The 25264-nt window shown below is 46.9% G+C and overlaps 1 protein-coding gene across 2 annotated transcripts in view; it reads right to left on the bottom strand.

Moving 5' to 3' along the window:
* Window positions 1-25196, bottom strand: part of SEPTIN11 (septin 11) — a 92633-nt gene extending 67437 nt beyond the window's left edge. For both annotated transcript variants that reach the window (XM_044429463.1, XM_044429462.1), the window contains exon 1: window positions 25049-25196. In XM_044429463.1, the coding sequence (XP_044285398.1) occupies window positions 25049-25075 (27 nt within the window). In that variant the 5' untranslated portion in view covers window positions 25076-25196. The remainder of the gene's footprint in view (window positions 1-25048) is intronic.
* Between the last annotated feature and the right edge of the window lie 68 nt (window positions 25197-25264).

Below are 25264 nucleotides of genomic sequence, written 5' to 3'. Positions count from 1 at the left end.
ACGTTAATTCCATGAATGCAGTTTGCCTGCTGCCGCAGGTGTTGTGTAAACAGGAAGCCCAAAGGTTCAATTCTTTTTTCTAGCTCCACTGGCATCCAAGGAATCCTCCACGAACATATGAATTATAGTTGTGCAGGGTTATTTCTGGCAGAACCATAGTGTGGATAGAAAGGGTTAAGGGTTAGGGTCTGCTCTAGCTGAAATATGTGTTTCATTTCTATACCAGCTAATGGCTGAAGTGCTCTTATTTTTTCCCTCCCGATAACCCAACAGAAGTAGATTTGGCTGAGAAATGGTTGACTGGACCAAGGTCAGGGAAGAGACGTGGCTCAGGGTTGGAAAAAAGCTTTGCTTTACAGGTTCTGCATCTCCAAGTAGGGCAGGAAAATTTCCAGGATTGGGGTCTCCAGGCCGTCTCCATCACCACCCTGTTAATTGCAGGCACGCAATGTCTGCTATGCCTAATGTACCACAGTACCAGCTCAGCACCATGTCTTATGCTTTAATGTAAACTAAGACTTTTAAAGACTTAAAAAATAGCAAAAGAAAGCATGTAGTTAGGTGCTCCCATTCTGTTTTTTGGCCTGAGAAAAGAGAATGTTTGTCCTAAAAGACGTATGCTAGCCAGTTTTTAAAATGGCTATTACACTGTTTACTTCTGCTGGATTTACTCTTCAATTTTTCTGGATGACATAGTTTAGAAGAAAACATCTGGATTTGCCTGTGTTTAAAAGAATTATTTTAAATTAGATTAGGAAAAAAGGCTACAAAACATAAAATGCAGATAGATGCTTACCCACTGTCCCAAACACTCTCAATCCATTCCATAGCAAATTGCATGATGTGGCTGGTTTGCTTCTTCCAAATAGCCCTTTTTAAATATGCCCTGAGCTCGGAATTATTTAATAACACTCTCCTGAAGCGTTACTCCAGTGGTTTAGCAGATCCTCACCTTGAATCTGGGATTCTCTGAGCCAAGGAATTGAGAAAGGCTACAGCCCGGCTCACCTTGCTCTTCTTCTCAAGCTTGACCAGCCCTGGCTTGCCAGCTGCCAGGTACAACTCTCACTCTGAAGGCCCTGCCTGGCCCGGAGATGGGCATTATTTTCTTTCAGACTGGGTTCTCTAGACTGGCAGGGCTTCCTCACCAAACCTACTAGGAATTGTGCGCATGAGGTGTCCCAGAGAACGGGGGCAAAGGGGGCAGCTAGCCTCTTCACAAGCCAGCCTGCCTCCACCCCAGCAAGTCGCTCGATCCCCCCTGACCAAGCTTCGCTACACGGGCCGCCAGGCTAGAATTAGGTCTCCCCTGTGTGACTCAGAGCCCTCTTGTGCCAGCTTTCAGTCTGTCTGTTATTTCCCCGCATTCTTATCCCGAGAGGTTCAATGTGCAGAAGCTCACCATGAAAGACCAAATTTGGTCCTGCTGGGACCCCAATCTGGCCCATCCCTGGATAGCTAAGTCTCTTGCCCACCCGCCCCCCATCCTGATCACTGATGGCTTGATTTTATTTTATTCTATGCTTTTATATCCTGCCCTTCACAGGGTCTCAGGGCAGCAACACAATAAAAAATAAATAAGATACAGTATCCAGAAAATGCTACTAACATTTAAAATAATGGGAAAATAAAAAGGGTTTGGCCTGGTGTCGAAATGAAAAAAGCATCAGTGCCAGCTGCACCTCTCTGGGGAGCCCCTTCCATAGCCTGGCTTTTGTCCATTTTCCACCATTCTAAAATGCTGAAATGCTTCTTAGGTAAAAGTGTTGCCCTTATAACATGCTGTTGGCAGTCTTGGTATCTTTGGCCACCCACTTCTGCCCTTGGCAACCAGCACACAAGCAGTTGTGTGAGGCGATGGTAATGGATGACTCTGGTCCTTTACAAACCTCCTCCACTGTTTATATTTGCACAGAAATTCTCAAAAAGTTTACACTATAAAACAGCATTTAAAAATATGACCAAAAACACCCACTTAACAGATTAAGACTGAAAAAAGATCTAAAGCACCAGCATCAGTAAAATAAAATAAAGTACCATCTTTCATAATAAGGTGGTTTTCACCTGCACGTGAAGGGCAACAAACAGAACTTTCAGGGAAAGTGTTCTTAAATTCAGGGGCCACAACCAAGAAGGCCCTTCCCCTGGGAGGTGACAGACATACATAAGGGATTTTAAACATGTCATCAATGGTATGTGCACTCAAAGTAATCGCTAGTCTCTTTGTCTGCTGTGGTTAACCATTTAAGAGCATAGAATGCTTTTTCTGAGATTTAATTTACAAATTTGTATTTGTATGATATTTATTTATTGGAGTGAACCGTCCTGAGGCTATATAGCAAGGGGATGGCATACAAAAACTTTAAATAAATACTTTATCTTATTTTGCAACCTTCTGCTTTCAAGGAAATTCTCCTTTCAAGGAATTCCTCTCTCAAATTCATTTTTCAGTTGCCCACAAAAGAACATGAGCAGGTACAATCAGGTTGCAAGTGCTGAAATAGTTTAGCAGTGAAATTGGACTGTCCACACACACACACACACACACACACACACACACACACACCTTCTTTGAGTTGTGTCCCCAGAATGCCACCATGGGAAAATTCCAAAATCTATCTAGGCAATACCTTTCTTATTACCAGCTCAAAGGTCGCAGAACAGTAAGCAAGCGTTGGGGTTTTTCAGAACATTTTATGTGGCAAGAAGGTGACCAGAGCAAGCCATGAGGAAGGGAAAGTGGTACAGAACCTGTTATGGGGCATTTTGACACGGTCTGAAGATGGACCGAGAGGGGAGCCTACACACAAAAATTAGGTTCTACCAGATGCTGCAGCAGTTTCAGGTTGCACCTAGATGGAGGAGTACACCAAGGATCAATCCCCTATTTTTGAAAAGAAAAAATCCAGCTGTTTCTTGGAAGGGCCCTCACCCCTTGGCAAAGCACACATGTTCCCTGGTAGGGAGAAAACAGAAGGAGAAAGAAACGAGATAGTGTTTATATTAACAAAGCTGGAAATAATTTTAGTTGGTGTCATAGGAAGCGGAGCTTAAGAAGGGAGTGGCTATAGAAGTGCTCCTTTTTGCCTTCTACTGGAGACGCCTCTCCAGACTTTATCTTGAAGAGACTTTATCTTGAAAACTGTCACATTTTCCACAGTGTGTCAGCTGCTGATCCACTCCTAAAGTTTTTCACTGCCCCTGCCCCTGACCAGGCATCCTAAATCTACCTTCCAATGTTTTTACACCCATTCCTTCTCCTCGGCTGGTGTTTCCCCCCATGCCAGGAGCAAGACCACCTTAGAAATTAATTCTCATTGCTCCATGGGCCAGTGGGCTCCACCGGCTTGCTGAAGCTTCGTGCTTAGGCCTGTGTTACACCATTGCACAATAGACAGTTTAAAGTGCTGTCTGGTAAAGCACATGTGTATGCGGCAAGGTTACTGCATCTTGGAGCTGGAACGTTCTCTAAATAAGCATTACTCAGTCACTTCCATAAAGGTGGACAGGAGTATCCAAGGAGGAATGGAATTTTAAATTTGGACTCCTGGAGATGGGCTGCAGTGCCTTTTTTTGGCCAAGGCGTAAGACAATAAACAAGCTCTCTGGCTCAACAGCAGTCTCTTTGCTCCGTCAGCATGGGTCCTGGAAGGCATTTGATTATTTGAGCAGGGAAATGGTTTGATTTCATCTTTCAGTTCAAGCTTCCTTTTGGATTTGCATCAGCTGTGGGGCTGAATCGCTGCTTTCTAAAAAGAAGGCTTCCTGCCAAAGAGTCAGACCTTTATTGGAATTGTCCCAAGATTCAGGAGGGGGCATGCCCAGGAGTCTTCAAGCACAGGGTTCAACTCCAACTGTGTTCAAGCAAAATCTTTTTATTCACGATGAATGCATAACTGGTTTCCAGGACAGGGCCCCCTGCCCCCCCCCCATGTTGGCCTAAATAGCCACACATCTGGAATTTCATTGGGACCGGTGAAGTCCATTTAGGTGTGCCTGCAAGCATATTACAACTGCACTGTATAATTGTCACTGGCCAGCTTGTAGTACCCAAAGAGATGGATTTCTTTCCCTTGAAAAAAAAATGCTTGTACTCCTTATGACTGTGACGATACGGATGCAAAGTCAATACCAAGTAAGGTTTTGGAAACACAGTAGGCAAAAAGAAGATTGAGCAAGACTTTCTAGCGCACTTGACTTCCGTGTCCTGCACAATGCTCTGAAGCCCGGCTAGCGGAAATGACAGAAGCTCTCCAGTGCAATGAATGCAAATTTGCCTGGTTTGCATAACCCAGCCACAGCATTTGTAAACACAAATTATGCACAGTATTGTTCTCAAAGTGTAACTGGTGGGACAGCAAAAACAGTTTTATGCGCAACTCTGTCTTTGCACAGCACAAGTGCAGCCTTAACTGTATCACTGCAGGACATCCATTGCTGATGTTCGTCAGCTGGTTATATTTGCTGCTGAGGGGGAAATGCAGTTTTCCCACCAAGCAACAGTTCCAGGATTACGCAAAGTGAGGTTAAAACCACCGGAGGTGGCCCACACAACAGGCTAAGCCGCCCGCAAGTCAGCGATACCGTGTGGGTGGGTCATCGCAAACCCACAGTGCCTCTCCGTCCTGTAGCTGGTATCCCACTGTCCTTTGCAGGGTTTTATTTAGTGGCAGCATTTTAAAAACGTTTTGTTGCTCAAAAAAAATGCAGTGGAGGGTTTTGGTTTTTCCCAGTTCCTGAGATCTGTACAACTGTTGTGGCGGTGGTGAGTTGTATTTTATTTTTCTGATAGTTGTTGGTCTTTCACAGGGGCGCAAGTATGCATTTATGGCTGTCAAATACATGCGATGACTTTGTAAGTTTCAGATGTCATAAAAAGTGCAGAAGTGACGTTCCTACCATATCCAAAAACTATCAAGGCAAGGCTGCGTACAGGCTGAGTTGTGCAGTTGCCGGCTATTAGTCGTTCTTATTTATATTTACACCCTGCTTTTTCCTCTTGTGAGGAACCAAAGGGGACTTAGATCTCCTCTGCTCCACTCTCACAACAACGGCCCTCTGAGGTAGGCTGGGCTGAGAGTCTGTGACTGCCCCAAAGTCACCCCATGCGCTTCGCGACCGAGGGGGGACGAGCACCTGGATCTCCCAGGTCTCCAAGATGGCAGAGGCCGCCTCAGCACCTTGGCAATGCGATGCTCCAGCTTTTCAGGGTTGAACTGACAGTTTTCTAATGTCTAACACTTGCCCAAGCTGTGGCAGAAAGGGGAGATAATACCTTGTACTTTTCAGAGCACTTGCTGCAGCGGTTTCTATGAATTCTTCACCTGCTAAAAATACTACTGCAAAACAGACATTTAATGTCTGCCAAGTAAACGGAGGGAAATTATATGCAAATGTATTGTCAAAAAGTAACAGAGTGGAAATGTGCACACCTTCAACCAGTGTTACTGCAGGTGCGCAGATTTCCCTCCGTTCACTGTCCTGCCCTTAAATTGGCACAAATCTGCCGTCCATTTACTTCCCAGCCATTGAATCTGTCCGTACTCCTAAGTCCAAAATATCCCAGAGAGTTTAAAAATGTCTGATAGCTGGAAGAATGGGACAGAGCAAATTTATTTTATTTATTTACTTATTAAAAGCTTTTCTATGCTGTCCCCTACAGAGTCCCGGGACGGCTTACAATAAACAGTTAAGCAGAACCAGAGCTACTGACGCTTGCCTTCCATGGCACCTTATTCCCCGGACCCATTCAGTCACATTTATTTTGGGGGGGGGGGTCCTTTTTTTAATTGTCAGAGAACCATGGGGACCTCAGAAGTAAGTCCCCCCAAGAGTAGCCCTGAAAATGGAGGGTGTCCATATCACCCCATTCTGGAGTAGCTAGAGTTGGGGAAGTGCTGAAAGCTGGAAGATCTGGGGAACTGTCAGTGGAATACTTAAAGCTCCTTTCACGGATCTTGTCCTTCTCCCACTCTTCCAGGTGCACCTTCTTTTGCCCCCTTTCCCCTCTCAGTGCTGGTTTTCTATTAACAGCTGCGAACAGGACTTTGACAATTGCGTGCAAATCTGCATATGTGCAAATCTTGTTTTCCACTCCTTCTTGCAGCTGAAACAGGCAAGGAAATTAAACAGGCAAGACTTCTTAGTAAGACGACAACAACATTTTAAAGTTGATAAACACTACAATTGTCTGGTGCCACAAAATAACAATAAATAACCCCAGACGTACATTTTGAGGCGCTGGGTGTTTTGTTTTCCTTTTTAATGGAGGTGTAAGATAAAGGGGGCTGGTTGCAGTGGAGAAAGGAACAAGATGGGTTCTGCTGGAAGGGACACTGGGACACCAGCTGGTGGACCAAGCAGAAATGAGAGGAAGAACAAACCGCAATGAGCCCAGACATCTGTCATGCTCAGTGTGGGTTTCATGAACAACTGACACTGCATACCTTACCTGTAGGGTAGGTTATCATGACATGCGAACATGGCTAATGCATTAAATTCCTAGTGTGTAATTAGCTGTCTTTGCTGTTCGCTTGCAAATAGCCTGTAGGTCACAATCTGGATCAGGACCATCATGCACAAAGAGAGGAGGAGTACACGTCCTCAGATGCTTTCTCCCCACAATTTAAAACCACCGGGACCAAGAGCTGAAAAATGGGGAAGCTTCTTTTGGCCCCAACAGAGGCTTTTTTCTTGAAATGGGGAATGGATTTTGGAAAACAAGCTGGGGGTGCATGTATTACATTTGTTTTCTGTGCCTGCTGATCCTGACCTAGATTGGGGCTGCAGAGACTTACTCAGGAGTAAAATTCCAGAGAGCATCATGTGCATGCTACATATTCAATATCTTACATAACAGGACCTGTGCAACATGCCGCTTCGTTCTTAAAGGGGCTTTGGTAGGTTATCAAGCAGTTTGTGCCTGGAAGTTGCCAACTCAGAGCCCTGTTTTTCTCAAGCCACCTTTGATCTGCCCCTGCACCACGTGATGTACAATGCCTTGCCCCAGCCAGAGAAAATGGGAAGGGGTGGAAAAGGCTGGGAGGGAGGGAAGCCCAGAGCCATGTATAAGCTGCAGCAACCTCATTTCTAAAGAGAAGCAGAGCACAACCCCCATCCCTTTCAAGTGTGTAAGCATCACTACGGCACTGCTTAGAAAAACAGTGCTTTTGAACGCTTTGGATCTTTCAGGCTGACCCAAAATCTAAAGCACGAGGATCCACCAGGCCAAGGCCAAGAGCTGAAGGAATACTTCACGCATGTCAAGCATTTGCAAACTCCCACCTGCCTGGTGCCATCAGTGATAGGATCTGAAGTGGGTTTCTAAGGAAATTGAGCGAAGTCTCCAAGCAACTGGATACTCTGTTAAGCCCAGAGCTGCTCTGCAGGAAAATGGGGGCTCTGGCTTGCACCCCTGCACTCATTCACACACATGCAAATCTCAGGTGAAAGGCCTTCTCTACTGCTTTGAGAAATCCCCTAACACATCTGCCTCTGCTATATCTTAACTGAGGTTCTTAAGAGCAGTTGAAGGAAAGAAAAAGCAAATCGGGTCACATGCCAGTAAAAAAATGCCAATTATTTTTATATATAGCAGCTGCTTGCTCCAGAACGATGGGTAATTCTACACCCTCAGTTGTCAAGATATTTGCAGAAAACTCCTGCTTTGCATCCACTGCCATATGAAAGTGACATGTATTCAATATTAATGAGCTGATGAAGCACCGTCAAGCTAAGCCTGGAGCTGATCGTATAAGATGCTCGGTGGCAAAAAAACAAAGCAAAACAAAAAGCCACACACACATTCTTTAGCATGCAAAATGTTCGCAGTTCGCTTGATTCCATATTTTGGAAATGTTCTTGAAAATGTATATAAACAAAGAAAAGGCTTAAGAGTGCCAGCTTCCAAAACTGCTCTTTTTTGGGTGGTGGTGAAGGAAGGGAGCACTGAATTTAAGGTTCTCAATCTCAGCCCGATGCGGAAGAGTTTCCAGCACTCCGTGGCTGAAGACTTATTTCCAGGGCCAGCCTTCCCATGAGGCGAGGCGGAACGCTTGCTCGGCAGGCAGGCTCCAGCCACTGCATTTCTGCTACTTCCACTCACACTCCCAGGGCCACCGTGCCCTTCTGGGTGGCAGAGGCCGCTTGGGGACCCTTGGCCCGCTCTCACAAAGGCTTGGGTGAGTTTCCTCCAGCTGGAAGGAAGGTGGTGGTACCGCTGGGAAAGGGCAGGCGGTGGGGGCATCTAGCTTCCGGCAGAAAAATAGGCTGGCTGCTTATTTCTTTTGTGATGTTCTAATAAGCAAGTTGAGAAAGTTTTAGAAATATTTACAGAGGTCTCCCATCAGCATCAACATGAGAGGCATTAAGTGGGGTTTTAAATCCATTCTTTGACCTGATGTATTATTATTACATTACATTTGTACCATGCCTTTATTCCTTTTGCAAGGAAATCAAAGCAGCTTATAAGGTTTGTCTCTTTGTGATTTTACCCTCACAACAACCGTATGAGGTAGGTAAGCCCAAGAGCCAGTGACTGGCCCACAGTCACCCAGGAGCATCATGGCTGAATGGGGACTAGAACCCGGACCTCCCAAATTCCTGACCAATGTTATAACCACTGCCTCTCACAACAACTCTTCTTCTTTTAAAAGACACAAGGCGTCCTGTGACCTCCTTAGGCCAGACAAATTTATTATTTTCATGGACTAGAGTCCATGTTGCCACATGCAATTAGAGTTACCCAGTTGGCAAGAAAATTACAGATACACACACGTCAAAAAATTGAGACTGTTGGAGTCAATGGCCATGAAATGCAAAATATATGGTTTGTGACAATTCAGTGAAAGCTTAAACACATACAAGGTAATCGTGAGCAAATCAGCAGTTATTGGCATCGATCATCCTAGCCTTGCTAAGTTAACAATGGCAAGGAAAAGGAAATTTACTGCATTTCTTGATAAGGACACATGAATTCAACAATCCAGCTAGCAGCTACTTTTAGAGTAAGACGCTTCATCTCTTTTCCCCCCAGTGAAATTCCAATCCATATTTACCCACCCACAAGCTTGTAATATATATTGCACAGTGGTCCATTTGCTTTAATGTCTTGCTATTAACAATATCAATGACAAGGCCATGGCGTGTGGGGGAAGGGGGGAGGTTTTAAGCCCCCCTAACCCTAAAGCTGGGGACCCAAACAGGATTGAGGGTGCTGCCCTTAAAGTAGAAAGAACAAAAGCTGTAGTGGTCAGCTATGGCGTTCAAGTACCACGTGCTCTGGCCTCTGGCTCTAATTTGGCCGGGTCGAGTATTATTTGTTTAATTATTTCATTTCTATACTGCTCAATGGCTGAAGCTCTCCAGGGGGTTTACAACGCGTGGCCACGACACATTTGAACCTTTGGCCACGGTGAAGTGTGCAGGCCTGGGAGAAGCTGGTGGTGTTGGAGAGGGTGTCCCTGCGTCTTCTGTGCAAAGCTAGACTCGAAGGTGCTCAAAGCAGCAGCCTTGGGCTTCCCACCTGGGTACCTTCACAGCAATCCACAGCTCGAAAGGCAGCCCAAGAGCGCCCAGCGAAATCTGCCGCCAGAAGGGGTTTTAAGCCACGTCACCCAGGCCTGTTTCTAAGACAGGTGGTCTCCCAGTTATGAGCATTCTGTACTTGCAGAGAAACAAACCCAGGAGTCCTGCCTCATCTCGAATGGCAAGCAGGTGCCCATGAGGGCCGGCTAGGCGGCAAGGGGAGAAGGAAGGGGGGAATAGGAAGGGAGGGAGGGAAGGAAAAAGCAAAGAGCGGCGAAGCCAGAACTGGAAAGGTGACTCCAGTGGTACCCTCGACCTCCAGCACCAGTCCTATCTCCATCACCATCCAATTAATGTTAGGCTTAATCTTACCTCAAGCAGTGTTAACCTTTAATAATCTTTTTACTATTTTTTCTATCTTTCTATATAAACTGTTTTAAGAACTGAATGTTGTCGTTGTTAGTCGCGAAGTCGTGTCCGACCCACCGCAACCCCATGGACAACACTCCTCCAGGCCTTCCTGTCCTCCACCATCCCCTGGAGTCCACCCAAGCACCAACCGCTTCAGTGACTCCATCCAGCCACCTCATCCTCTGCCGTCCCCTCCTTCTTTTGCCATCTATTGTGCCCAGCATTAAGAACTGAATACCTACCCACATTTTTATAGATTCTCTCTCTCTTTCTTCAGCACCTGTAGCTATAGTGTTGTTGATGTTGTTGTTGTTATGCTTTGTTGTGTTTAAGGTGTTTTAATGTATATAGAACGTTTCTTAAGTATTTTATATGCTCTTTATATACACGATCCAACTTACACACAAAGTCAACTTAAGGATGCTCTCAGGAACAGAACTCATCCGTCACCTGGGGACTACCTGTACTCTAATCCAAACTTCCTCAACCTGGTGTCCTTTTGATGTTTTGGAGTTCAACTCCCACCAGCCCCAGCCAGCAAATCAATGGTCAGGAATGCTGAGAGTTGTAGTCTAAAGCATCTGGTTGAAGATTTCTCTAACCATTATGTAATGCTGCCCTGAACAGCACTGAAGTTGTTGAACAGCATTTAGCAATGGAGTTCCATCTTTGGTAGCAGTTACCACCCTTGGAGTCAGGTGAACATTTGCTTGATGTAAAGGAGGCTGCACATCATGACATAGGAAATGCAGTTTTTGGAACAACGGACCACTGCCGATAAGCACAGGATGTGGTCTGGTCATTGTTCCAGACTGAATCACCTCCTCTTCAAATTTGCATTGCTGATCCCACTGCTATAGGGAGCATGCTGAAGTAAGGCAAAGCTCCTCAAACTGTTCTCCATGCAGGTGATCAACCGAAAAGTTGCCGAACAGCCAGGAATATCTCCTCAGTTCTGCATTTGCTGTGCAGCATAAACAACAGTTATTAATTGCTCTGCCAAGACCCCACTCCAGAACAAATTTATACGGTCTAAGGGGCAGGAGGAATTTGGGAACAACTGTATCAAGGGGCTGGAAGCTGAAGGATGATTAACAGCCCATGTGTACAATTAAACAAAGGAATTCTGAAAATCTGCACAGAAAACCAGCAGGCAATTGTTGGGTTAAGTGTGGGTTGTTTGACCCATCAAAAACCCAGAGTTTCCAAGTTTACTGAACCTGATAATATGGAATGCATGGCTCATGTACGGCCCTTGTGCCCACAGTTCCTTTGTCAAAGGACCCAGGAATTGCTGCTTGTGATGTGTGAACCTGGACTTAGCCTGGAAGCCTGACCTGAAGCGCTTCACACTAACACACCTCGTTACAGGTCACATTTGCACATACAAAAGCATACTCATAACATGCTTTTAAGAAGTTCAAACGCCACTGCAATATAACAGGGAGAGTTCAACAATTAACGGAGAATTTAAAGCACATTCACATTTTCTATAAGCATTAAAACATACCCAGTCAATTAATATTATCCAATACAATAATACAAACCCTCTACCCACATTATCAAGAGAGTCCATTCAGCAGGTCCTATTAAGACATCTAACAATAAGTTAGCAGCAAGAAGCTGAAAGGGGAAAAGATGGACAACTCTTGCCAGGGTGTATTCATTTATTTAATAGTATTTTTATGCCACTCCTCAGCCAAAAGGCCTCCGGGGCAGTTAAGGTAGAATCAATTAAGCAAGACAGTCCCTGCCACAGGCTTTCAATCTAAAACTCACAGGGAAAATGGAGGGGCAGGAAAGAGGGGAAAATATTTTTCAGTGGGACTGCAGGAGTAGTTTTGCTCCCCTTCAGCTCAGCCTGCCAGAATGGCTCCTGGTGGCAGCAGTACAAGACAGGGAGAAGCGGATAGCTTGGGTAGCGCTCGTTGTGCTTAGGATCCAGAGGGTGCCTGGGCATGGGTTCAGAAATCTAAAAGGGCTCCCCATTCCTTTTGGATATCACTTCCAGTCCTGTTACCCTTACTTTCCAGTTTTAAAACCATTTAAAATTCACCCCAAAGTAACACAAATTGTGTTTGTGTCACTTTCTTATTAAGGACGCAGTCCTATGGCTAGTGGAGGCTGTCTGGCCAACTGCAGAAAAATTCCACTTCCCAGTTGCATCCTTGCTCATGAGCGCCAAGATCAGAGCTGGGACCCTGAATTCAGAATTCGGAGTGGCCCCGCTCCACCCTTTAGCCTACATGGTTCTTTCCACACTGACTACAGCTCTGAGGTTGTAAGACTGACCTCGAAGCCTGCAAGATGCAGGTCTTCTGGGGCAAGGAGGGACAGAGTGAGACCACCAGATTTCCATGTATCCTGACACGGCTGCAGCCTTTCCACTTCACAAGCACTTAAACCTCCAAAACTGGCAAGCTGATTCGCGGAGTGGGAAAGCTGCAGAGGTGACCTTTCCTCCATGGTCTTTCCATTCTCAACAGATGCCTGCAACCCTCTGGTTTCGCAGCACATCACCACCGGATTGCACTCTTCATCTGATAATGCCCTTGGAGGACAACCTTATAAGTCTACTTCTGTGTAAATTCTGGAAAGGAAAACATGCCAGTGGTTAGATTGTTGCCCCCACAGACTTAACAAGGGTTTTAAAAAATGCAAACTACAATACATCAAACAAAAGACTTGTCATACTGGACCAGAATAGGTTTCTCTCTCTAATCCAACACCTGACAATAGGGAAGGTCAGAAGCAGGACACAGAGTCCAAGTTTGTTCCTGGGATACAGTTTTTGAAGAGCTGTTAGGCTAGCTGATAGCTACAGACAGAATTCTCCTCCAAATTTTGTTTAATCCAGCTCTAACCATCTGAGCTGTTGACCATCATGAATTCCTGCAGCAAAAGTTCCACATATTAATTAATGATTAAATTAAAGTGTGTCTCCTTTGCTTACATCTTACATCCTGCGATATGGAATTGTAGAAATCAGGAACCTTCCTGAGAAGCATATTTCACCTTTTTAAAAATTCAAGTGTTTATTCCCCAAGTGTAACGACCACTAAAATGAATGGAACTTATGCCCAGCTTAGTTAAAAGGGATAAAGCCCAACACCGAGTTCATCAAGTGCTACAAATCTCTGGGCCATCCAGATTTTGTCCAGCTGAAAGATTTCAGTGAATGAGCCTCCAAGCTGCTCTCATGAAAGGTCATGGGCTTGGATCGATTCCCAACCAAGCTCCCTGACAGCTCTTGCATCTCACTAGTTTCAACAGAATTGTGTTCACAAGCCAAGCAGCCAGCAACAGATGAGTATAGAAAGAAATCGCCAAGAAGGGTGCTTTGAACATATAAGCAATCATATTTTGCAATCCAGTGGGATGTTCTGGCGTCTTCCCATGTCCTAACAGCAAACACACTCTTCAATTATAGATTCTTTTGCAGTGAGAAAGGCATCATCCATGCATTAAGAGTCAGGTAATAAGCTGACTTAGAGAAACCCCAAGATTTGTATAGGTATTGTAAAAGTTGGGAAGCTATTTATAAGCTGCCTTTTAGGGGGAACCCTCCCAAGGCAGTGTCAAACAAAAAAGAAAAACTGCAAATGCAAGGGAATAACAACATCAAAGCTAACGATGTAAACCAGGTAACGCCAGCTCCCAATCAAGGCCAGACCCAGTGATGTGTTGTTAGATGCCATCAGGTGGTCTCTGACTTATGGCAACCCTATGAATGAAAGCCCTCCAAAATGTCCCATCCAGGACAGCTCAGGCTGAGGAGCCAAATCCAACCTTTCTGGGTTCCTGATCCAACCCTCTGGAGTTTCCCAGATGCCACACCCCTTGGTATTCAGCAAGTGTTCGCTCGTTCCACAATTTTTGTGCAGTCCGCACACCTTCCAAATGGTAGACATGCCTTTCCTAAGGTTTAGTTATTGATACTTAAGAGCATTAAGTGAAAAATCATGGTATTGTTGCCCCACCTGCCTTGTCCTACTCCCAAAGCATCTCTAAGACGGAATTCAGGTGCAAGACAGCAACAACCCACGGTCAACCCAGAGTCAAACCCTATCGGTGGTTACTGTGTCATCTGAACCCAGTCACTGTCACGACATGTGGTGTTCGCTATGGATGAAGGCAGGTTTAGAACAACAAAGGGAAACATTCTCTTTAGGGGGCAGAAAACAGTCCAGAAGGGGTACAGAAAATAGCCCAGAAGGGGTACAGAAAATGAGGCCTACTCAGTGGACACTCGGCGAACATGGATATGTGACTGCTGGGGACTGAAAGGGGAAGGCGTATCCTGGAAAGGGATGTGGCACCCTGAGGCAAAGCGTCCCATACTGCAGCAGTTTGTCGCTGGCCCAGCTCATCTCTCCCCTACCCTGTTCCCATTCTGCTCCCTCATTCTGAGCCCAGCTATCCCAGTGGAATGCCCTTCCCTACAAAAGATGTGGATACAGGAGCAGGGACTCTGCCCCAGGCTCATGTACATTCCCTTCTCAGCCTTCCGTGAACAGAAGGAACCGGACGTCCCTTCCAGTCTCCCCTCCCACTTGGCCACAATCAATCGCTGGGAACGGAGCCATGGCTGCTCTTGCTGCCCAACGCTGCCCTGCTCCAAGGGACCAACACATGGGGCTCAATCCAGAAGAGATGGAGGTTCTGTTGGTGGGCAGTTCGGCTGCCCTGGTGAGCGATATTCGCCCTGTTCTGGACAGGGTTGCACAGTTTGGGAGTGCTCCCTGACCCAGAGTTATCCCTGGAATCCCAGGGGACTGCTGTGGCAGGGACCGCGGTGGCTCTTTCCACCAGCTGGTCCATCAGCGACGTGCCTGGAAGGGCAGAGCCTTACATATTGGACCCACACTATGGTAACCTCCCAACTGGACTACTGTAGCTCACCCTGTGTGGGGCTACCCTTGAAGAGGGTCCGGATACTTCAGTTGGGACAGAACAGAGCCACAAAATGGCTCACTAGGACAGAGAGAGGTGACCCCATAACACCAGCTCTATTTCATCTTCATTGGCTACCAACTGAAGTCTGGACCAATTTAAGGTATTAACTTTGATATATAAAGCCCTAAATGGTTTAGGGCATGGATATTTGAAGGAGCGTCTCCTTCCACATACCCCTGCCCAAGCTCCAAGACCTTCTGCGGAGGTTCTTCTTCAAAAGCCCTCTCTCAAAGAGGGTAGAAGAGTGGCTGGAGAGAAGGGCCTTTTCTGCAGTAGCCCCCTGGCTCTGGAACCTGCTCCCCAGGGAGGTGTGCCTGGCACCAACACTTTATTCATTTCAGTGCCAGGCCAAAACCCTTTTATTCACCCAGTATTTTAAGGGTCGGTTGTTTTATCATACAGAGGAATCATTTTACTGTATGCTTTCATATATTGGATTTGTATTTCAATGTGCTATTACATTTCTGGTTTGCAAGCCAGAGATCCATGTTGGATAAAGATGGGATAGAAATGTTTTAAATAAATAAATAAGGGATGGCTTGTCACTGGCAGGAGTGGAAAGGAGCCAGGGAGCTGATCCTTGGTGCGCTGCACACCCTCTCCATTCCCTCCCACAACCAGCCCTGAAATGAAGGAAAGCTTCCACGTGAGTCTCTTGATGCCTTCACACACCAAGGCTTCCCATCCACGGTGAGACTCTGGGGAGTGCGGACAATATCTAAAACCAAAGAGGCGCTTGATGGAACTCACTCGCAGTATGTTCAAGACGGAGCTTTGCAAGGTATGACCAGGGGTGTCTTATCTGCTCCAGCATCATGTTTCCAAAAGTGGCCATCTAGATGCTTCCGGGAGGACCCTAAGAAGAGCGCAAAGGAAACAGCCACCCTGAGCTGGTGCCCCCATAGCAACTGGCATTCAGGGGAGGCTCTGCAGGTTCAAGGACTCCCTTTCTTCTTCTAAACCCACCTTTGGCCATGAAGAACACCACATCTTGTGACAGTGATTGGACTCAGACAACACAACAACCCACCTTAAGGTTGAATCTGGGTTGAGTGTGGGTTGCCACAGAACCATAGATTGTAGTGGAAACGTGGGTTGTGCTATTGGTTGAACCCAACTTCTGCTGCAGAAGAATCTGGCGGGCCCCAGTCTGCATGCATACCTCTCAGTCCCACATCTTCTTTGCTTTAGCAAAACAATGCTTTGCAACATTAAGCTCCCACGACCAGTATTCTTACTCTTATGCAGGCAGAGAGGGTGCCTTCCAGGGACAACTCAGGCTACCGAAGCCGCTTGCCAACATATTGTGCAGTGCTGGTGAAACAGCAACAGTGGCCTTGAAGCTGTTACCCTACTTAATCCTTTTTCTTTCAGTCTTCACCAACAGAATCTGTGTGGCAATAAATCAGGGTTCATAGATCAGAAATTGGTCACAAGTTCTCAAGTGGCCTCCCTTGATTCCCTTCAGTGATTGCAAATGCCTTTTATATTTCTGGCAACTAGCCCATGTCACATAAAGAGCTCCCTCCCTTTCCTTCCCCAAGTTCTCATCCACTGAAGAGGACTCAGAGGAAAGCACTGGCTGCATTTGTGGAGAGTACAAATTCATGGTTCACGTTAACCAAGAGATGTTGCTTTAGTCATGAACGGTCTTGCAAAAGAGCAATCAAACCATGGGCTCTTCTACCTGTTTATCTTTTGTTTCTCCCCCACCAACTTTGCCAACCTCCAGAGTGGTTTCATTTCCATGCATTTCTTGCTGGACACCTGTTTCAGGAGGCTGATGGCAGAGCAAACAAGGGATAAGCCTTGGTTTTGTGTTCTGATACCATGACAAGCCAGGGCTTGAATAAGCCAGACTTTGTAAGTGTACACCAAACCATGGCTCCTATTTGAGTTTTACAGCTCGTCAATAAACCATGGTTTGTTTGCAGCATGGGTTCGCCTTACAACAAGCCGCATTTCAAGAAACCGCACTGTGGCTTGGTGTCATCTGTGAACCAGGTCAATGCAAAGGCAGAGATGGAGATGACTTCTCACTCTACTCTACCCCACGGATTTTGCTGCAGGCATGGAGAAACTTGTGGGAGCAGAGCAGTGGCTTATTTTTCCCTGCCACTGGGCTTTTGCAGGCCACAAAAGCAGGCACCTATTGCTATGTCTACGAAAGCACCACGTGGGGCAGAGAAGCGCCACTCCCTTCCTCTCAAGTCTTGGCCACGCCGCAGAATTGAGGGCAGGGCGAAGGACCGGCGCAACCACAAATAATGACGGCTTCACAAACATCCTGCACTGGCCTCCCGTTGCATTAATTTTCTTTTCAAATGCAGCGCTGTCACCTCGGCTTGTACCTTCCTTACAGCTCAAACCACAATGGCCAGAAAGATGTGAATGTGAGCCGGCCATGATCAGGCTGTGTGGTAGATGGAAAAAGTGAGCCGAACCTACAAAATGGCAGCCTTTGTTTCTAGATAAAAGCACGCTACATGTACGGAGTGTGGAAAAGAATCTGAAAACTAAAAATGCCCCTTTTTCTAAGAGTTTAGGAGATGGGTTGGGTACAGCTTATTCTGCAGAGAATAACAAACAGAATGTAAGCTTTTTGTCCCCCCATCAGAAGCAAACAATGCAAACAAACTTCGTCTGAAAGCCTTTGGAAATCTTACTATTCACAGGCGTGGGGGCTCGACATGAACAGTTCATGGACTGACCAAAGAGCCAATGCTACCAACTGCGAGCACATTCTTCGAAATGCTGAATGCTGCCAAGTTATCTACCGATTCATAAGAGAAGGTGTCGGCTTCCATGTTCCCAGAGACTCACACGCCATGTGATCCATGTCCCCTTACGAAAGAGACCCTTTGTAGATGCCCTGAATCTGCAGTTTCTAAAGAAAAGGAAAATAAATTCCAGCAAAGAAGGCAAAGCCAGACAAACACACACACACACCCCCCAACACATCAGATTCCTTCAACCACAGGCAGAGAGACAGAAAAGTCTTGCTTCAGAGAAAGATCGCTGGGGAAGTAGGGAATTATTCTTAACATTACAATGTGTTGGCTTTCAAAGAGCAATGCTGTGGAATAATCGTCAGCATTTAAAGGGTCTAATTCAGGCTTCAAATCTAGCATCTCCCCCAGCTTAGGCTACGGAAGATGTCTGAGAAGTTCCCACGCTCCCTGACTCTCGCAGAGCTTCTCTGGGGTTAGCAATTCAAAGTACTTCTGCAAAGTCACAGGCTTGCTAGAAACCAGATACATGCCATATAAAAGGAGCTGGCTGGATGTTGCAAGAAGCCAGTTGCGTATCAGTAAAACTGCTATGAAGCAAAGAAGGGTCTTTTTGCAAGCAAGAAAAATATGTCTCATATTCCCAAATTTTTCTTCGGTAGTTCCTGTTCACACAAGCAGATGTGGCTTGATGGCAGATGATCCCTTCGCTCTCAAAGAGTGGGCGAGTTTATATCTTAAAGTCAGGCTGGAATGTTTAATTGGTTCACTCATCAGAATGATGGGGGGTGGGGAAGCAACCTTTTTTGCCTTTAAAAGGTGCCTGTTACAGTTCCTGCAAGTATTATCTAAAAGCAAAGCAACTATGTGACCCTCTCTGGAAATACTGTTTTTAACTGATACACAAATGAAAAAACAGATAGATACATTAATGCATTTATAAGCCTCATGGAAATATCCTATGGCCGCTAGTCCTTGACATGGGATAGTTCATTTTCACAGCTCTGAGGTTGGAGGCAGCGGTCCAACCGCCAAGCTGAGGTTCAGGGATCCCCCCTCCCCCCCCCTTGCAGCCAGCACAGAAAGAATTCTATCAGCTCTTCCTGGAGGTAAGGAAAGCAACTTCAGAAATAGGTTAAAGGCGGCATTTCAGGGTGTTGCTGTAACATTTCCTTGCAATCATTTAGCATTTATACCTTGCTTTATATGGCTACCTGTATATCTCTTCATCCTTAGGGACTTAGTCTATTAAACAGAATGAATCTCTTATAAATAAATGAATAGCTGGCAAAACCAAACAGAAGGAAGTCCTATTTTCACACAAGAACAAATGCTTGCTACTTTAGGATGCTGACTGGGGAACGCTGGAAACTGCGGGGTATTTTTTTCTGCTCCCTTACAAAACTTTGTAGAGGACAAGTCTTAACGAGATCAATTAGCAATGTCACCTAAAATGAAGCATTCTGAGGCATTTTATTACACTTGTATCCCACCTTTTTTTCTTGCAAGGAACCCAAAGCAGCTTACATAACACTCCTCCCATGGCTCCTCACAACAACCCTGCGAGGTAGGTTAGGCCAAGAGTAAATGACTGGCCCAAAGCTACCCACTGAGCTTCATGGCCGAGTGGGGCCCAGAACCCGGGTCTGCCAGGTCCCCAGTCTAACCATCACACCACACCAGCTCTCAGATCTCTCGGAGGCACATGATGAAGGAAAGCTTCCTCAAAGCATCTGGATAACTAGTACCAGCCTCAAGGTGCTGCACTGGCTGGATCCTCTGCCTCGTCACCCACAGCTCAAAGAGCAAATCTGCACAGCTATTTCTGCACGCTCCCATCATTTCCACGCAACATGCACACATTTCAAAATGGGCATCTCCAGCATCTTATAGTCCCAGTACCACCAGCTCAGTCCAAACGAGCAGCAGTAGCAAGGTGCTCTCAAATATTTCTAATTCCAAATTACTAAAATCATGACATTTGAAATATAACCAATGCCTTCTGGCTAGCAAGCCAGAAACCTGGCTCAGAATGTGAATGTGAGCATGTAATCAAGTTTCTAAATCTCGTGGCTCATCTTCTCAAGAGGAAGAGATGAACCATCAGGGCTAGCAACATGATTTACCAAAGAGGCCGGCTCTAAAGAAGAGTACTAACCGGACTAATACAGGCAACATGCGCTCCAGGGTAGGGTGGCAGAAATCCACATCCAAGCTAAACTTACCAAGGAATTCCTCCTTTGCACACTATAAGAACATTACCAGTCCTCACCAGATATTAGCATTCACCAACTTACAGCCTCTAGAAACCTTAAGTGATGGCTTGCAATCTTCCGGCCGGACTGCTGCGTGACCAAAGTAAAGCAAGGACACCACCATGGTCAGTTACGCACGGCCCCTGGGGAAGCCATCCTCATGGGCCCCCCTTTCCAGGAGGACACCTTCCACTGTATTTCCACCAGCTGCAGATGGCTCCTTCTCCTGCATCCCAGAATGGCTAATACGTGTTTGCTGGGCTGGCAGAGAACCAGGCAGCAAGAAGGCCATGGCATCGGCTGTTGCTCTTCCTCCCTTCCTGCTACCTCCCGGGTCAGGAGGTGGGTGAGCAAGGAGGATGCCCTGTGAGGAGGGGGGCTTGCCCTTGCCCCCCTGCTGGGGTCTGCGGCCGCTGCGGCCGCTTGCCTCGGGCCCACTTCTGTTCTGTTGTTTGCTGAGAGAGAACAGATTGAGAGGAGGAGGAAGAATAATGGTATGGCAAAAACATTAAATGCGTCTCCCGCTGCAAGCTGGAGTTAATGATGGATCCCTGGTAAAAAAAAAAAAAAAGGCTAAAAGCTTTGATAAAAATAATGAAACTTTTGTCTTCTGGAATCCACAGTCCGATGCCTGGCGCAGACTGGAACTAAATGGTTACTGTTCTGTTACTAATGTGGAAGGTGTTATACTTTAAGTATAATGTTTCTCATAAAAGTAACAAGACCAAATGTTATTCAGTGAACTGAGTTTTTACTCAATAACGTTTACAGTCATTACTTTATTCGGCAGCTTTCCTAATGAAGGCCCTGTCATTTCGCCAGAGCCATTTCAACTGATAAGTTTGGTGACTCAAGAATGTTATCGGGTTCATGGAACCACACTGAGCTGGCGGTTCTGATTCCTCTTGGAACTGGCTCAGGCCCCCTCTGCTCACAAGCTCCATGCAAGTCAAAAGAGAAATCTCTGCTCTCCTGCAGCTAGCAGTAGATTAACGATTAACCCAGTTCACCTGCTCAACGGACTAACCATACAATAGCCAAAGACTCCTGCAAAGGTACAGTAAGAAAAAGTGAGATAAAAGGCAGGAAAACAGACAATGGCTTCAAGTCCACAATTTGCTCAGGCCACCAGCTGTCATGCTGACATGGAGAAGGATCCACACGTCACATCCACTAAGTGATGCTCCGGAAAGTATGTTGATCAGGGGGTCAGAAAGGAAGGAGCTGGTTAACACTGTGGGAAAACGGGGGTGGGCTTAAATAAGGATATTACAGAGCAATCCTGTGCTTGCTACTGTGTTTTTCTCTCTCAGCGGGCACAGGATTGTGCCTTCAACATGCTAGAGAGAAATTCTAGGGAAGTGGCAACTGTGCAGGCAAGCCAACGGCTGAGAGTATCCTTTACATGTTCAGAAGAACTCTTGGCTGCTCCGAGAGCATTGCATATACCCTTGCTTAGGATGTGCACAGAATGTGTATTGCAGCAAGATGGCCACAGTCCCCAAACACCGAGTGTTACCTTGCCCTTTGTCAAGGAAATATTTCATACCTGAACAAAGCTATGGAACAACCGTCCTTCCAGGCCAGACCACTGATTCTTTTAGGGCAGTGGCTATTTGGGGTTCAGGCAGCGAGAGATCTTCACAGTCCTAAGAGCTGAGGTCCTTCTGTCTACAGTTGCCCAGCACCCTTCCTTGATATTACAAAGAAGCTAGTCTTTTCAAATGGCCCTGATTGCCTTAAGTGAAACTCAGACATCATCCCAACCCAAGACATGCTTTAGAATCCATGCAATGGCTTCTACAGCAAGTAGCCCATGGTGGAAAGCTGCTTCTTTGCTTCCATTTTCATCCTTTCAGTGCTCAAGTTCAAAAATGCACAGCAGGATCCTGGAAGTGCAGTTACAGCCATCTTTAATCTACTGAGAGCACCGAGAGGCAGCACAAGGCTCCCACCCTGCTCAAAATTCAGTGGGACCCCAAAGATTGTTTTGTTTTTTAATTAAATAGCATTCTCACCATCATCCCCTTCCTTGTTTATGGAAGGTACAGGTGGCCCAGGGGTGAAAATGGTTCCCAGACCTCATGAAATTTTTCATCAAAAGTAGAACTTTTGTGCTAACAGGGGGGAGCATTTTTTCCCAAAGAGGGCTATCAGCTTTTCCACCTAACAAAAGCTTTTTTTGACAAACTGCCTGGAGATTATTCCTTCTCATAAGAGAATAATTCTTGACACATCTGTCTTTGGTTCACCTTTTCACAGCACCTCCAAGTGGTCCTGTGAACCTACTGCTTTTATTTCAGGTCACACGCTGCTAGTCCTTCAATAGAATCTTTCAAAGTTCAGCTTCAGAAGCAAGAGTCAAGATCCTAACTCACAATCAGTGGCACCAAATCGAAGTAGAAAGTACTCCGTAGGAGTATATTTGTTCACCTAATGGAGTACAACCTTAAAGGAACAGAGAAGCATTTTTCTTCACCTAACTTATCAATGAAACGGTTCCCCTTCTGTTTTCACATCCTCAACACATTTTTGGGGGACGCTGCATTGCCAAACAACAATAGCATGCATTAGTCCATTAGAGCAACACATTGCATTGTAAGATGGTAATGGAAACTAGATGAGGGATCCAGAGCACATCTTGAGCACAGACACTAATTTTTCACATTCTGAAAGTAGCCACACTGAAGTCATTTTGCTCATGTGCAACATCTGTTTTACTGGCGTGCACTTTTTAAAAAACGAACAGGAAAAAGTCAATCAAGTCCCTCTTCCCACCCCTCCCCCTTCCGCCTTCTGGTGATATATATGAGTTCCTTCATACGGTCGACATTTACTTTCACCAAAATCTATCTATGTGATAGACAAAATAAAAAGAATCCCTGTCCCTCTCTTTTGGTAGATTGCTTTATGGAAAGCTGTCCGACGAGTCCACAAAATCAACTGTACACTCTCACAAATAATACTGATTTATTCAAAAGGTTCCAAAACCCTTCAAAAAGCAAAGCCTCCTTCAGATATCCAATTTCATTTCAGCATTTCTCCAGGGCACCCTTTTGTAATGGCTAAAATACTCAAGGGAGACACCTTGAAAATCTATGCCCCTTAATCTTTTAGCCTCCATTTGTATTAAGAGTTTCTTTTCCAACCTTAACTCATCACATTTGTTGGAATGCAGCCACTCATCCAGATCTTGGAATTCTGAACTTTTGTTGCCTTCCTGCCTTTAGCAAAGCAGATGATACAGTGGAAATGCATGGCAGTTTGATGTTTTGGTGTGTGGGAAACTGCTCTCAAGAAGCCATTAAGAACCAAACAAACAGAGTCACCAGCATCATTTTTCCTGCCTTGATCCTTTAGGGATCCAGAGCGAGAGAAAAGCCTGATGAGTTATTATTTATATTAACCTTAACTTTGGCTTTGACAAAGTCTTTCTCCCAGTGGCTGCTTTTCCAGCCAACTCTGCCCCAGTTCCCCTGAGAATATTATAATTCTCTGACCCGACTTGGAAGGAGGGCAGCAAGAGGAGCTAGGTTAAGGTGGTCTCCGTCTGGGACTCCTTTGCCATTACTGCTCCTTAATCAGAGGACATTTGAAAAACCTCCCAAGAATGCAGTCCTTAGAAAACAGACCTCCTACTATAATTCGCCTCTGTGTGAAATGTGGTAAGAGGTCACCAGGACCCAATGTCTATTTTTCCTAAACGTCCTGGAAAAAGGTGGTCCAAAGATGATTTCCCTAAAAACAACACACACAGGTAGCCAGTTTCTCACCTGTTTTAGCAGCAATTTCTGCCTTACAATTTCAACTGTGTTAAGTCCCTGGTGATTTTTCACTTCCTTGCAAAAATACCAGCAGTGAAAGACCTGGGAGAATAATGAGGCTCTTTTCTGACATATTCTGGGTCAGGACCTACCTAGGAAAGCCACGTCCCACTCTAAGAATAAGCATGAAGATGGTGAAGTATAGCTTGCGTAGTTCACACGCTTACAACAGCCCTGTAAGGTAGATCAGTATTGTAGATGGGGGAAGCATGGCTGAAAGTGAGCAGCTTGCCCAAGGTAAGATGGGAGCCCAGACTTCCCGCTTTATAGCTGGATTGCTGCTTTCCTTGCTGTTTAAGGCCAAGTTCTCTCTCCTGTGCCACTTCTAAAGGGTCAGAAGAGGGAAGGACAGGGAGCGAAGGTCCCATGTTCCACTCAAGGGGGCTTAAGGTTGGGCTCTGGTACAAAACACTCCCAGGCTTCTGTTTACAGTCCTTCTGTATCATAAAAATAACAAAAGTCTTGTGCCACTCGGAGGACCACCGGTTCATGAAGGCATCTGCCCTCCTGGGTTAGTCTCTGTCCAAGCAAAGCAGCCCCTTTCCTGCACGGGCAGCGAGCTCCGCGGCCGTGGGTGGTGGGGCTGAGCAGGGGAGGGGGAGGCAGTTAATTTGTAACCGTGTTACGTAACTGCTTAGCCTATTAACCCAACCGGGGGAGGGGGGAAGGGGCAGCCTTTCATCAGGTCCTGATCCAGAGGCTTCCCCCATCGCACAAACACGCGTCCCAGCCATGGAGGTGCATCTGCTGCCCACCACGAATCACACCTCGCCCGGAGCAGCTGGGGGCACTGGCCCCTTCTCTGCCTGGCCCCTTCCGCCAGACCCCATGTTTGGCTTCCCGCTCCGAGCCATCCCTCGCTGCCTCGACGCCCTTCCCGGGTTTGCCGCTCCTTTGTTTTTGCCCCGGGGAAGCGGCGCGGGAGAAAAGCAGCCCCGGGGAAGCGGCGGCGCGGTCCCCCCCCCTCCGGCACGTAACGTCCGAACACCCCTCCGCGACCAGCCCCGCGGCAGGGCAGCGTCCATTCCGCGCGCCTGGCGAGCTCTCCCTTTGCAATGAATGGAGGCAGCGCGGGCGCGGCGGGAGAAGCGCGGCTGGATCCCCGCACCGCGCCTGCCCGCAGCGGCGGCTCGGGGCTCCCTCGCGGGCTGTGCCCTCCCGGGGAAGCAACAAGCTGCCGCCGCCGCCGCCGCCGCCGCCGCCGCGCTGCTCGCAGCCTCGGAAAGCCCCCGGGCAGCCCGCGCATCCCCGGCACCGTTATCCCTCGCCCGGGCCGGGCTGCAGGCACGCGCGCCCGCCGCGCCGCGCCGCGCCGCGGGGGAAACCGGGGAAGGCCGTGCGCACTCACCGCGGGTCTGCCCACCGCCACGGCCATGCTGCTGGTGCGCGGCGCTGCGAGCGCGACGGAGCTCCTCTCGCGGCCTCGCCCGCCCGCCGCCTGCGCGCCCGTCCCCTCGCCCGCCGCCGCCGCCGCCGCCGCGGCCACTCCTCCCGGGTGTCCGCCTCCCGCCCCAGCAGCCGCCCCTGCCTTCGCCCGCGCGCGCCACTGCGGGCGGCAACATGG

This window comes from Varanus komodoensis, unplaced genomic scaffold (assembly GCF_004798865.1).
Source record: "Varanus komodoensis strain SLA01 unplaced genomic scaffold, ASM479886v1 scaffold2, whole genome shotgun sequence".
NCBI classification, from domain to species: Eukaryota; Metazoa; Chordata; class Lepidosauria; order Squamata; family Varanidae; genus Varanus; species Varanus komodoensis.
This window is presented reverse-complemented; position numbering and strand designations above follow the sequence as displayed.